Source organism: Loxodonta africana, chromosome 21 (genome assembly GCF_030014295.1).
Source record: "Loxodonta africana isolate mLoxAfr1 chromosome 21, mLoxAfr1.hap2, whole genome shotgun sequence".
Taxonomy (NCBI): Eukaryota; Metazoa; Chordata; class Mammalia; order Proboscidea; family Elephantidae; genus Loxodonta; species Loxodonta africana.
In genome coordinates, this window is record NC_087362.1 from 17,972,381 (window position 1) to 17,984,894 (window position 12,514).

The window sequence follows — 12,514 nt, forward strand, 5'->3', positions numbered from 1 at the left end:
GAATTAAATGAGACTATATGAAGAAGAAGGTTTAGCAAAGTGCTTGCCACATAGTTAAGTACTAAATAAATGTTTATTATTATCAACAAAATACCATATTGCCAGTTTTTCAACTGGTATATATGTAAAAGCAGTCTGAATTGCTTGATAAACCTAAGGCAGTGGCTCTTAACAGGGATAGGGATTATGTGGAGAGAGACGGAGTGTGGGAATAAAGGTGAGCGAGTGTGACTTGAGAACTTACATTCAGCATTCTTACAGTATCCACTAAGGAAAGTAATGCTTAAAATCTTGACTGGTGGGGATAACGAAGTGAAAGAAAAGGCATTTGAGGGCATAGTTTAGGGGGAAAAAATTGATAAATCATACCTAAGGGAAGCTTAAAATCTAACTTTGTTTTCTTCAAGAAATGCCAGTAGTCTTTTACAGCTACAGGACTGCCTCTTGGACAGAATGTCACATGACTGTCCCAAAATTCACTGTTCCTAATCGAGAGAGGAGCTGAAGAGATTTTATTTAGGAGTCAATTTGGACTCATAGCGACCCTATAGGAAGAATAAAACTGCCCCATAGGGTTTCCAAAGAGCAGCTGGTGGATTTGAACGGCTGACCTTTTGGTTAGTAGCCATAACTCACCGTAGCTCTTAACCACTGCACCAGCAGGGCTCCAATTTTAGGAGAAAATAAACTAATAATTGGATTTTAGGAGTCAGCTTTGTTAAATAAGTGTCGTGTTGAGGTATTTTCTGCTACTTACTGGTCATCTATTGTATTATCTGCTTAATGTAACGTTCTTTTATCTTTCAGTATTTTCATAAAGTTGCTGGCCAGCTTTTACCTCTTGCATATAATCTGTTGAAGAGGAATCTGTTTGCAGAAATTATTGAAGATCATCTGGCAAACAGAAGTAAAGAGAACATAGACCAACTTGAAGCATGAGTAGAGTTGGCTTTGTTTGGTGTATATTTTAAAACATTAATAGTGAATTTGTGTGACTTTGTTTTTAAGGAATACAGAAAATAAATTGATGGAAACATTGGCTAAAAAGTTTTATGTTTTGGCCTGTGGGTTTTTTTTTTTTTTTTTTTTTCCCCCATGTGCAAATAAATGACTGTCCAATCATCCAAATGGTGAGACCCTAGTCTCATTTTGGAAGACAATGGAAGCCGTGTCAGATGAAGCTGCTGCCTACTGCCCGTGGATAACTAGACTGCCCTCCTCCCGGGAGTCCTGTTTTAGTATTTAATGTTTGGACAACTAACTGTTTCTTCCCTCTGAGCCTTGAGTTTGTAGTAGTGGCAGCTTTAAGGACTCGGTTTACAGGGGAGTGGGGCACAGGGTGAGTCCATCTGGAAGGAAATTCATGAATTCATGACACTGTATCTAACAGTCTCCCAGAGAGCCCCACCCCAGACCTACCCAAACTGCATTTAGCAGTATCTTCAGGTGATTCATATGCACTCTTCCAGCAATCCAGTTATTCCAGTAGATATATTCTTTACACAACTTTCTCCTTTGACTCAGTCTTTATTTACTAATCCCCACAGTATAGTAGTATATCAATACAGTATTAGTATTGATATATTATTAATACACTATGAGCATACTAATATTATAGATACTAATACTATTAGCATACTAACCCACACCTCTGTCAGTTTCACACTGTGGTAGCCTGCATGTTGCTGTGATGCTGGAAGCTATGTCACTGGTATTCAAATACCAGCAGGGTCACCCATGGTGGACAGGATTCAGCTGAACTTCCAGCCTAAGACAGACTAGGAAGAAGGACCCGGCAGTCTACTTCTGAAAAACTTAGCCAGTGAAAACCTTATGAATAGCAGCAGAACACTGTCAGATATAGTGCTGGAAGATGAGCCCCTCAGGTTGGAAGGCACTCATAAAGACTGGAAAAGAGCCATCTCCTCAAAGTACAATCAACCTTAATGACGTGGATGGAGTCAAGCTTTTAGGACCTTCATGTGGCACAACTCAAAATGAGAAGAAACAGCTGCAAACATCTATTAATAATTGGAACATGGAATGTATGAAGTGTGAATCTAGGAAAATTTGGAAATCATCAAAAATGAAATGGAACGCATAAACATCAATATCCTAGGCATTAGTGAGCTGAAATGGACTGGTATTGTCCATTTTGAATCGGACAATCATATGGTGTACTATGCCAGGAATGACAACTTGAAGAGGAATGGTGTTGCATTCATTGTCAAGAAGAACATTTCAAGAGCTATCCTGAAGTATAACGCTGTCATTGAGAGGGTTTTTTTTTTTACAAGGAAGACCAGTTAATACGACTATTACTCAAATTTATGCACCAAACACCAAGGCCAAAGATAAAGGAATTGAAGATTTTTACCAGCTTGTGCAGTCTGAAATTGATTGAACATGCAATCAGGATGCATTGATAATTACTGGTGATTGGAATATAAAAGTAAAGTTGAAAACAAAGAAGATGGGTAGTTGGAAAATATGGCCTTGGTGATAGAAACGATGCTGGAGATTGCATGATAGGATTTTACAAGACCAATGACTTCATTGCAAATACCGCTTTTCAACAATATAAACAGCAACTATACATGTGGACCTTGCCAGATGGAATACACAGGAATCAAATTGACTACATCTGCGGAAAAAGACAATGGAAAAGCTCAATATTGTCAGAACAGGGCCAGGGGCTGACTGCGGAACAGACCATCAATCGCTTATGTGCAAGTTCAAGTCGAAGCTGAAGAAAATTAAGTCCACAAAAGCCAAAGTGTGACCTTGAGTATATCCCACCTGAAATTAGAGACCATCTCAAGAACAGATTTGACTCATTGAACACTAATGACCAAAGACCAGATGAGTTGTGGAATGACATCAAGGACATCATACATGAAGAAAGCAAGAGGACATTAAAAAACAGGAAAGAAAGAAAAGACCTAAACGGATGTCAGAAGAGACTCTGAAAGTTGTTCTGGAATATCGAACACCTAAAACAAACGGAAGAAACTATGAAGTAAATGAGCTGAACAGAGGATTTCAGAGGATGGCTCGAGAATACGAAGTATTATTATGACATGTGCAAAGACCTGGAGTTAGAAAACCAAAAGGGAAGAACGTGCTCAGCATTTCTCAAGCTGAACTGAAGAAAAAATTCAAGCCTCGAGTTGCAATACTGAAGGATTCTACAGGGAAAATATTAAATGACACAGGAAGCATCAAAAGAAGGAGGAATACAGAGAGTCACTATACCAAAAGGAATCTGTTGACGTTCAACCATTTCTGTAGCATATGATCAGGAAGAGATCCAAGCTGCACTGAAGGCATTGGCAAAAGACAAGGCTCCAGTAGTTGACGGAACACCAATTGAGATGTTTCAACAAACACATGCAACGTTGAAATGCTTACTCGTCTATGCCAAGAAATTTGGAAGACAGGTACCCGGCCAACTGACTGGAAGAGTTCCATATTTATGCCTATTCCCAAGAAAGGTGATCCAACCAAATGGGGAAATTATCGAACAATATCATTAATATCACACACAAGTAAAATTTTGCTGAAGATCATTCAAAAGTGGCTGCAGCAGTACATCAACAGGGAACTGCCAGAAATTCAAGCTGGATTTGAAGAGGATGTGGAATGAAGATGTCATTGCTGATATCAGATGGATCTTGGCTGAAAGTAGAGAATACCAGAAAGATGTTTACCTGTGTTTATTGACTATGCAAAGGCATTTGACTGTGTGGATCATGACAAGTTATGGATAACACTGCAAAGAATGGGAATTCCAGAACACTTAATTGTGCTCATGAGGAGCCTGTATATAAATCCAGAGGCAGTGGTTCAGACAGAACAAGGGGATACTGTGTGGTTTAAAGTCAGGAAAGGTGTGCATAAGGGTTGTATCCTTTTATCATACTTAATCTATCTGTATGCTGAGCAAATAATTTGAGAAGTTGAACTATATGAAGAACGGGGCATCAGGATTGGAGGAAGACTCATTAACAACCTGAGTTATGCAGATGACACAACCTTGCTTGCTCAAAGTGAAGAGGACTTGAAGCACTTACTGATGAAAATTAAAGACCACAGCCTTCAGTATGGAGTACACCTCAAGACTAAGGTGTGCCTGACCCAAGCCATGGTGTTTTCAATTGCCTCATATGAATGCAGGAGCTGGACAATGAATAAAAAAGACTGAAGAAGTATTGACACCTTTGAATTATGGTCTTGGCGAAGAATATTGAATATACCATGGAATGCCAAAAGAATGAACAATCTGTCTTGGAAGAAGTACAGCCAGTATGCTCCTTAGAAGCAAAGATGGCGAGACTATGTCTCACATGCTTCGGGTATGCTATCAGGAGGATCAGTCCCTGGAGAAGGATGTCATGCTTGGCAAAGTAGAGGGTCACCAAAGAAGAGGAAGACCTTCAAAGAGATGGATTGACACAGGGGCTGTGAGAATGGGGTCAAGCATAACGATTGTGAGGATGGCACAGGGCCAGGCCGTGTTTCATTCTGTTGTACGTGGGGTTGCTGTGAGTCGGAACCAACTCAACAGCACCTAAGGGCAGCAGCATACTACGGTATACTAGCCAATATACCATTATTTTCGACTTTAAAGTTTTCCTTTGGAAATTGTTTTATTGGGTTTCTAGTACAAATCTGCAGATAACTGTTCTCCTAAATTTCTGTGTCCTCCTTAAACCTGGCCATTAAGATGTCCTTCAGCTTAAAAACAGAAAGCAAACGATACGGCACATGAAATAGCAAACTTTGTGCTAAAGAGCTTGTAAGCTTTTCCCCTTCATGCTCCAGGTAGAAAAGCCATCAAGTCATGGTTTAACCTCCACGTTTTGTACAAGATTGACTTTATTTACTCAGAGAACTGAATAACCAGTAGTTTTCCAAAGTTCTTACTCTGTCAGTTGTCTCTTTAAACCAGACTTGAGGTACTGTTTTTTAATATACATAAGGTACGAGTAGACTATTGACACAGGAGTTTCAGTACGAGTAGCTGTTTCATCTCCACAATTAGGCTGTAAGCTTTTCAAGGGCATGTATTTTATGTGTATATGTATTTCCCCCTTAGTAACACAGAACTTTGAATGTGCACGCAAGTATTTGTTGAATAAAATTACTGTATCCCCTGCCCCTCACTAAGTGCCCGAGAAAACAAACTAGCAAGAGTTGAGAAATTATTTTGATGAGCTGCCATGCATTAGGGGTTCTTGACTTCTCAGACAACAGACCGTCTTCTGGGATCACTAATCCCCTCTGCTGTAGCCTAGATGTGTGTGTTCCCTTGCTGCCTCTGGCCCATTCTGCCTTTGTAGAAAGTTAAGATGCTTTCCACAAGGGAGGCTATTTTTGTATAATAGCCAAAACGAAATTGAAAAAGATCTTTTCCTTTCAGTTCTGATGGGGAGATGAGAGGTTTTAAGGAGCTGCCATGTTTCAGTTATCTAAGTAGCTGCAGATCCTGCATTCATCTGAACTATTGTTTTATGTAAAAACATTACCGTAATAATTCGCTCACCCACCCTTTGATTAAGAACAATGACCAGATCACACTGGTCTTAAATAATCTAAAAATTTAGAAACTCTTGTGCTTTTTTTCCTCAGACTCTAATTGGTATCACTTATCAAATATCTTTAAATACTGTCCCCAGTATTAATACTTACATCCGTTAAAGATTGACTGTCCAAAGAAACTCAAGTATCTTTCACTGAAACAAAGATTTGCTTAGCTAGAAATACTAGATTCCTTTAATTTTGCCACTTGTTGATCCAACAGCCCCAAAACGTACAGCTTGTAAGATATGCCTTCTCGTGATCAGTATTATGGATTCCAACAGGATTTTTTCTCAAAGAACAAATGAAAGAGGACAAAAAGGGTCAGTTTTTCATCCTTTCCTTATACAATCCTAACACAAATGTGTTATCTTCGGAAAACTGGGTATTTCAGAGCAAGATAGAAATTGGAGACCAATGCCAAGAATGTGGCAGTTATAATTTGCATACCATAGTTGTGGATAGGGGCTTCCTGAAGAAAAGACTTGTGAAGCATCATTTAAAACAAAAGATTTTCAGTCTCAACCCTCAACCAGTTATGTCAGAGGGCTGGTAACATGTTCCCGGATGCCTGACTACTGAGCATTTTTCATTAAAGAGCAGGCTCCTATGTTAGGGTACCAAATCTTCCTTTATTACTTTTTTTCTTCACTTAACTGCATAATCCACGTAAACTTAGTTTACTAGGTATCTTTGTCTACCTGTGATTTGGCCACTTCATCTAGGCTCTTTCATGAATGAAGTACCTGCCCATTTAGGATTTAACAGAAAACCATTGCCCAACTCAAGTTGAGCCAGGCTCACCTCCTGAAGATCAATAACTGACCTTTTCTATATAACCTTTCAAATGTGTATGTAAAATGATATACCCTAAGGAAAATGAAAGCTGTAAAACTTAGTCCAGGAGGTATAACCTACTTCTTGGTAATGCCATAAGACCTGACCTCACTGGCTTAATGTCATTCTGTATAAATTACTCCTGTTACAATTCTTATTAATTTCAGTATCTGTGTAGATGGATCCTTTCAGTACCCTGAGCTCTCAATTCCTTCCTCCCTTCTCCGCCACTGGTCTAGACCAGGGGTCAGCAAACTAGGCTGCAGACCAAATCTAGCCCTTGCCTGTTTTTGTAAATAAAGTTTTATGGGAGCACAGCCACGCCCATTCATTTGCATTTTGTATATGGCTACAACAAAAAGTTCAGTAGTTGTGGGAGAGGCTGTAGAGCCCACAAAGCCTAAAATATTTCACATCTACTGTTTACAGAAAAAGGCTGCTGACCCCTGATCTAGACCTCTACTCCACTTCAACTCCCAAGTCATCCCCTAGCCCTTGTGAGGACCAATAATGCTAATCTTCCCTAATCTTAATTTCAAGCATCCTATTGCCCAAATATCATCACACATCTATGATACTTCATCTACTACCCCAACCCAATAATTCTTCAGCCCCACCATATCCTGTAACTCATTGATCTTTTTGGTATTTTTCTACTTGATATTCTTCCTTCTTCACCCAGCCCTTAGATGCCGTCTCCATTATAATCACTTCTACCTACTCAGCTCCGTTGCCTCTCTCTTTGTGTTGTACTCATCTGTTAGAATCTTAAGCCTGATTAAAAAAAAAAAAAAAATCTGCCTATTCCTTTCTTGAACCTGCTCAGTAGCATGTGGCTGGAGAAAAAAATACAACCGTGGAGACTAGTCTTGTTTAACTTTAAGTTGGCCATGTTGCTGCCCATGGATCCTACTCCCTCATCTGTCTGAAACCTTCAAATACCTCCTCCCTTGTCCTCAGTTTATTTCACTGAGAAAATAGAAGCAATCAAAGTAACTTCCGGAAAATTTCACATGTACCAACTACCCATTGTACCAAATGCCTTTCTCCATTTTGATGAACGCTGCTTAATGTCCCACCAGTTGCCTTAGATCCCATCTTCTCTTGCCTACTCAAGGACATAGTGCTCTCTCTCATTCTCTTAAGATCATCAATTTTCTCTCTTGAGCATTCTCATCATTAACAAAAAAGCTACAATATCCTGCATCTTTAAAAAAAGCCCTTGAACCCATATTCCTTTTCTAAAAAACTTATAGGAAGAAGTGTCTATATTAATTGTCTTCAATTCCTCTCCTTCCAATTTCTCTGAAACTCACTTCAGGCAGCTTTTGTGCACGACCATTTCACTGAACCTACTCAGGTCAAAGATCAGTTAGCTCCACATTGGTCAATTTTCAGTCCTAATGTCACATATCAGCAACACCTAACAACCCATCACTCTGAAACTATTACTTGGCTTAGGGGAGGGGAGGGAACTACCCTTCTCTTAATGGCACCACCCCCACCCGACCTCACTGGCTGCTCCATCAGTCTCTCTTGCTGGCTCATCTCCTCAAATCTAAACCTAAATATGCGGCAATGCTCATCAGTCCTTGTACCTCTTCTCTGTTCACACTTACGGCCATCTCCTAGTGATCTCGTCCTGTCTCAGGTTGATGCCTCCCATATTTAAACTTTCCAGCGAGACGTTTCTCCCGAATTCTAGTTTCAAATATACAGCTGCCTACTTGACACCCCCATTTGGATGTCTAAAAGACAATTGAAACTTAATGTCTTAAAGCAGAATTCTGTGCACGCTCCCAAATCTATTCCTAAAGTCTCCTCCAACTCAGTAAATGGCCATTATACTTAGGCCAGAAACCTTGGTGTCATCTTTGACCCCTCTCATCATACCCCACATTCAATCCATTAGTAAGTCCTGTCTACCCTACCTTCAAAATACGTCTAGAATCGACCAGTTTCAGCCAGGTTCAAGCCTCTATCATATCTCACCTGGATTATTCCAAGAGCATCCTAAGTGGTCTTCTCTGTCCCCTTATAATCTATCCCCTAACAAAAAGTCGGGGAGATCACATTAAATTACATCATGTCACTTTTCTTCCTCACTGGTTTCCTATTTATTACATCCTCAACCTCTCTTCTCTCATCTCTGACATCTTCCCCTTTTCTCCAGCCACAGTGACCCACCAGGTCTATCCCCTCTCAGGTCCTTTGCATATATTTATCTCCTCTGCTTGGAACATTACTCTTACAGACAACCAGACCACTCCTTCATTTTCTTTAGGTTTCCGCTCAAACGTCACCTTGTCCCTGAGGCTTTCCCTGATTATTCACTATAAAAATAGCACACCTCTCCCCATCACGTCACTGTTTCTCTACTAGAAAGCTCCATTAGAGATTTCCACCTGATTCATGTCCACCTAGGACACTGTGTGGCATAGACAAATAATTTTTAGTTGCTGAATTAATGAATCCATGGTATTTATCACCATCTGACCTACTATGTATTTGTCTGTCTTTCCCTACTGGGATGTAAGCGTCGAGAACATAGAACAGTACTGGCACACAGTAAGTGCTAAGTGTTTATTGAATGAACAAATAAATGAATGGTAAAAAGATCTCCTCTGGGTTTTTTAGTAAAGGGTTTCCTTCTCACTACAGGTTTAATTTTAGAAGGCTACTGAATTTTTTTTTTTTTTTAACCATTCAAATACCATCCCCTTTTAGGCAGTTTTATTAGTAAATTTCAAATGTTTAATTTTTTTTATTAAAAAGCATGTCAATCATTTATCTGTTTTCTCTTCATGCAGACAGCACAATTTTTCTTTGGAAAAAAATGTTTTTGAAAGGGAACTGAAGTTACATCTTTCTGCAGACCCTGCAGCTTTCACTGATGAGCCGGGGCCATGTATTACTGCTGGCTGCACCTACGTCCTGCGTGCACCCTGGCAGCCACTCTCCTGTTGCTCCCTGCTTGCAGAGCATAGGAATGGCTTCGTAACCTGAGAGAAGGCTGCTTGTGCCAGGCACACTGGCCTATGCTGCGCAGGGCAGGAGTAAAAGCGGGAGGACTGTTACAGATACAATTAAAGGCCAAACCACACATCGTCATATAGATTTTAATAGAGTCTGATTAACGCATCACAGTAATCATTTTACTGTCATGATACGCGGCTTTACTACACTAGTATAAGTAAAAACAGATAGATACAGTTCTAGGCAATATCACAGATTAACAAACTAGGCATTCTTCATGAACCAAAACTGAAAACAATTAGGAGAAGATGCTGACACCCTTGCCCATTCTCACCATACCTTCTCAAAAAGGGTACTCAAATAAGGCGCTATACTTTCTACATTGGTCAATTAACTTGCCAATTAGCCAGGCACATGTATTTCACCGTCTCCACTATTTCATCGTTTGGTTGAAAAGAAGACATACCTCAATGTATCAAAAACTGGAACAGATAGTAATACCAAAGAAAACTGAATGCATTAAAAATACGGCACTTTTCCTGTATTCCAGCAGTAAGATACATCAGGAATGCAAGTGTTACACCAAAGAAGAAAATTAGTGCTTTAATATCCACCCTGAAATGTCAGTCTCTAAAGCAGGATGGGCAGTGGAAGTTAAGACCTGAAGTCAAAAAAGGAAACATGGAAAACAAAATGTGTGTAAAGTTGAGTCTAAGGTACCAAGCTATCTGCAAGAAAACTGGTCTCTCCTTTGAAGGCTTGTAACTTAGGACAAGAGATTAAGGTATCCAGTAGCCATGCTGAGGGGTTCATGCCCTAGCAGTGCCTAGCACACGGCAAATACACTGAAGACAAGTTGGAGGTATACAGAATTATCATTTAGAAATATCTGACTCTGGACAGCCAAAATGAACTTTGAAAGGGCTATGAAGAAAACCTGACGTCTGCCAAAGGAGTGTGTAATTACAACAAGATACTAATTTTAGGCAGATAGCGCAGTTAAAAAAGTTTCAAAAAATTCCTAAAGTTTTGCTTAACTTTTGTCATTCTAATATACCTTCAGGATCTTATAAATCTTCACGATCTTACGTTGTTATGTGATCTCAGAGATACATTAAGAACGAGGAAGTGAAGAATCACTTCCAAAACTTCCAAGAAATTAAAAATGGTTAATTTCTTGCTGTGTTTCCGAAAACATGTCTGCAAAACTTCCTTTTCCTACCAAAGATGCATACTCTCAGAATATTTAGGACAGTCCCTTTGAGTATATTGCCTTTGCTGATAGTGAATTAAGACCATGATTAAGACACATTTCAAAACAGAAAAATCCCAAACACACTCCAGTATGTTTTCCACTCATTTTGCAAAAATGTGCACTGTGGGTATTCAAACCATCATAGAACACTTTGAAGTATGGATTCCATCTACCCAAAGATTCAAAAGTTAGGCTAAATTTTTAACTGCTACCTTTGCGATTCTATTATTTTTGTTTTTATTTAAAGGTTAACACTATTTTAACTTCCGGTTGTAATTTGAAAAGTGATCTGTAGTGTTTCAAGTTTCCAGTTAATGAGTCAAAATGGACAGATCAGAAGCAATAATCCAGGAGATGGCAGTGAAAGATCAGGAAAAGGAGTATGTACACACGGGATCATAGAGAAATAACCACCACTTCTTTTTAAACCCTTGTTCCCAGTGTAAACTTTGTTCATATCTCCATGTTTGTATGTCTGAATTAGTCTATAAAAATCACATTAAAAAGGTAAAATTATTTAAGTGAGATATTAACTGATCTGTATTTTATAAATTTTAATCCATAAAAATATAAATAAGAATGGTAAATTTTTTAAGAAAAGAAATATACATTTAGTGCAAGTTATGAATTACATTTCTTCTTCAGTGTCAGCAGTAAAATATCTTGAGGAAAGAAAGAAAAAAGACTGACCTAATTTCAAGAAAAAAATTCCAGTGTTTTAACATGCAAGTAATACCAGATGCAGCTAACAGAACGCTTCCTTCTCTTTACCGTCAAAGCAGCAGCACTTTGTTTCCTCATGCTGAACAGCACTTGTCTATCATAGAAGTTTCAGAAATAGAAAACCTGCAGAAGACCAGTTCACATTATCCATAAAGTTTGAGATGAAAAAAAAAACAAAAGAAAGCAAGCTCTGTTTCTCCTTAAACGTGAAGTCTCATTATCGATTTGAACCACAGCACACAAGCTGAGAGATTTCACTCATGCTTCCTACAAGACGTGGCCTGTCTGGCCAGCCTTTGTGTTGGTGCATGTGCCTGTTCTGAGCTTTTAGTGATGGTACACGCTACACGGTTAATGGCACAAGAAACACTCCCTTCTTGTGATGAAACCTCAATAAAATCACAGTACATCTCAATATGAGAAAGGACTGCTTCCAAAGGGCACACCAGTTTAAAGAGGCTTTGTTACAGCTCAGGAGAGAGAAATAAAAGCTCTTCTGGAATGTAGAAAGATAATGGTTAACTAACAACTCATGAATTAAACAGGACAGTTTTGATTAAAAAAAAAAAAAAAGAGCAAGACCTTGCAGTCTTATAGATGGCTCAATTCAAAGTAATCCCTCCAGAAATAGGGACTGATAACACGTCTTTGCAATAGTGGAGTACCAGGCTAGTTGCTCGAGAACTCCGATGTCATCCCCAGGGAGGCTCAGCCTGCACCATCCAGCAGACCCTCAGCTGAGTCATCCAGTGCAGAACAGGAGCTGGTGTGCTGCACTCCGTCAGGCAGGGAAATACCTCCTTCCTCCTTTCCTTCTCTCTCTCCTCTCCCCACACAACTCCTTCATTCCACTAGCACTGTTTGCAAACCATGTTTTCAAAGTCCAGCTTTTATATTTCCTTTTTTTTTTTTTTTTAGGAGGAAAAAAAAGTAGACGACTCCCTCAGGCTAAAGAGTTGTGCTATTCAACAAACAAACTTCCTCTTCCGTTTCCTCTCTCTCCTCATCTGTGAGGTTCAGTTGAACATTATTGAAGCGGGGTCTTGGTTTGCCGTCTGGGCCATATGACGGAGGATATCTTTTTTTGTTATAATGCCAAGGAGGCGTCTGAAAGGGATAAACAGAAGACTGCTATTAAAACAA

General features: G+C 39.4%; 2 protein-coding genes across 6 annotated transcripts in view; one reads left to right on the forward strand and one right to left on the reverse strand.

Moving 5' to 3' along the window:
* Positions 1-1,066, forward strand: part of LOC100665990 (histone PARylation factor 1) — a 60,357-nt gene extending 59,291 nt beyond the window's left edge. Inside the window, exon 8 of one of the 3 annotated variants that reach the window (XM_003415845.3) lies at positions 808-1,066. In XM_003415845.3, the coding sequence (XP_003415893.1) occupies positions 808-939 (132 nt within the window). In that variant the 3' untranslated portion in view covers positions 940-1,066. The remainder of the gene's footprint in view (positions 1-807) is intronic. The other 2 variants (XM_023554980.2, XM_023554981.2) reach the window with 2 other exon arrangements.
* Positions 1,067-9,073: 8,007 nt separating this feature from the next.
* Positions 9,074-12,514, reverse strand: part of CLCN3 (chloride voltage-gated channel 3) — a 109,478-nt gene continuing 106,037 nt past the window's right edge. For all 3 annotated transcript variants that reach the window (XM_003415806.4, XM_003415807.4, XM_003415805.4), the window contains one exon: positions 9,074-12,478. In XM_003415806.4, the coding sequence (XP_003415854.1) occupies positions 12,388-12,478 (91 nt within the window). In that variant the 3' untranslated portion in view covers positions 9,074-12,387. The remainder of the gene's footprint in view (positions 12,479-12,514) is intronic.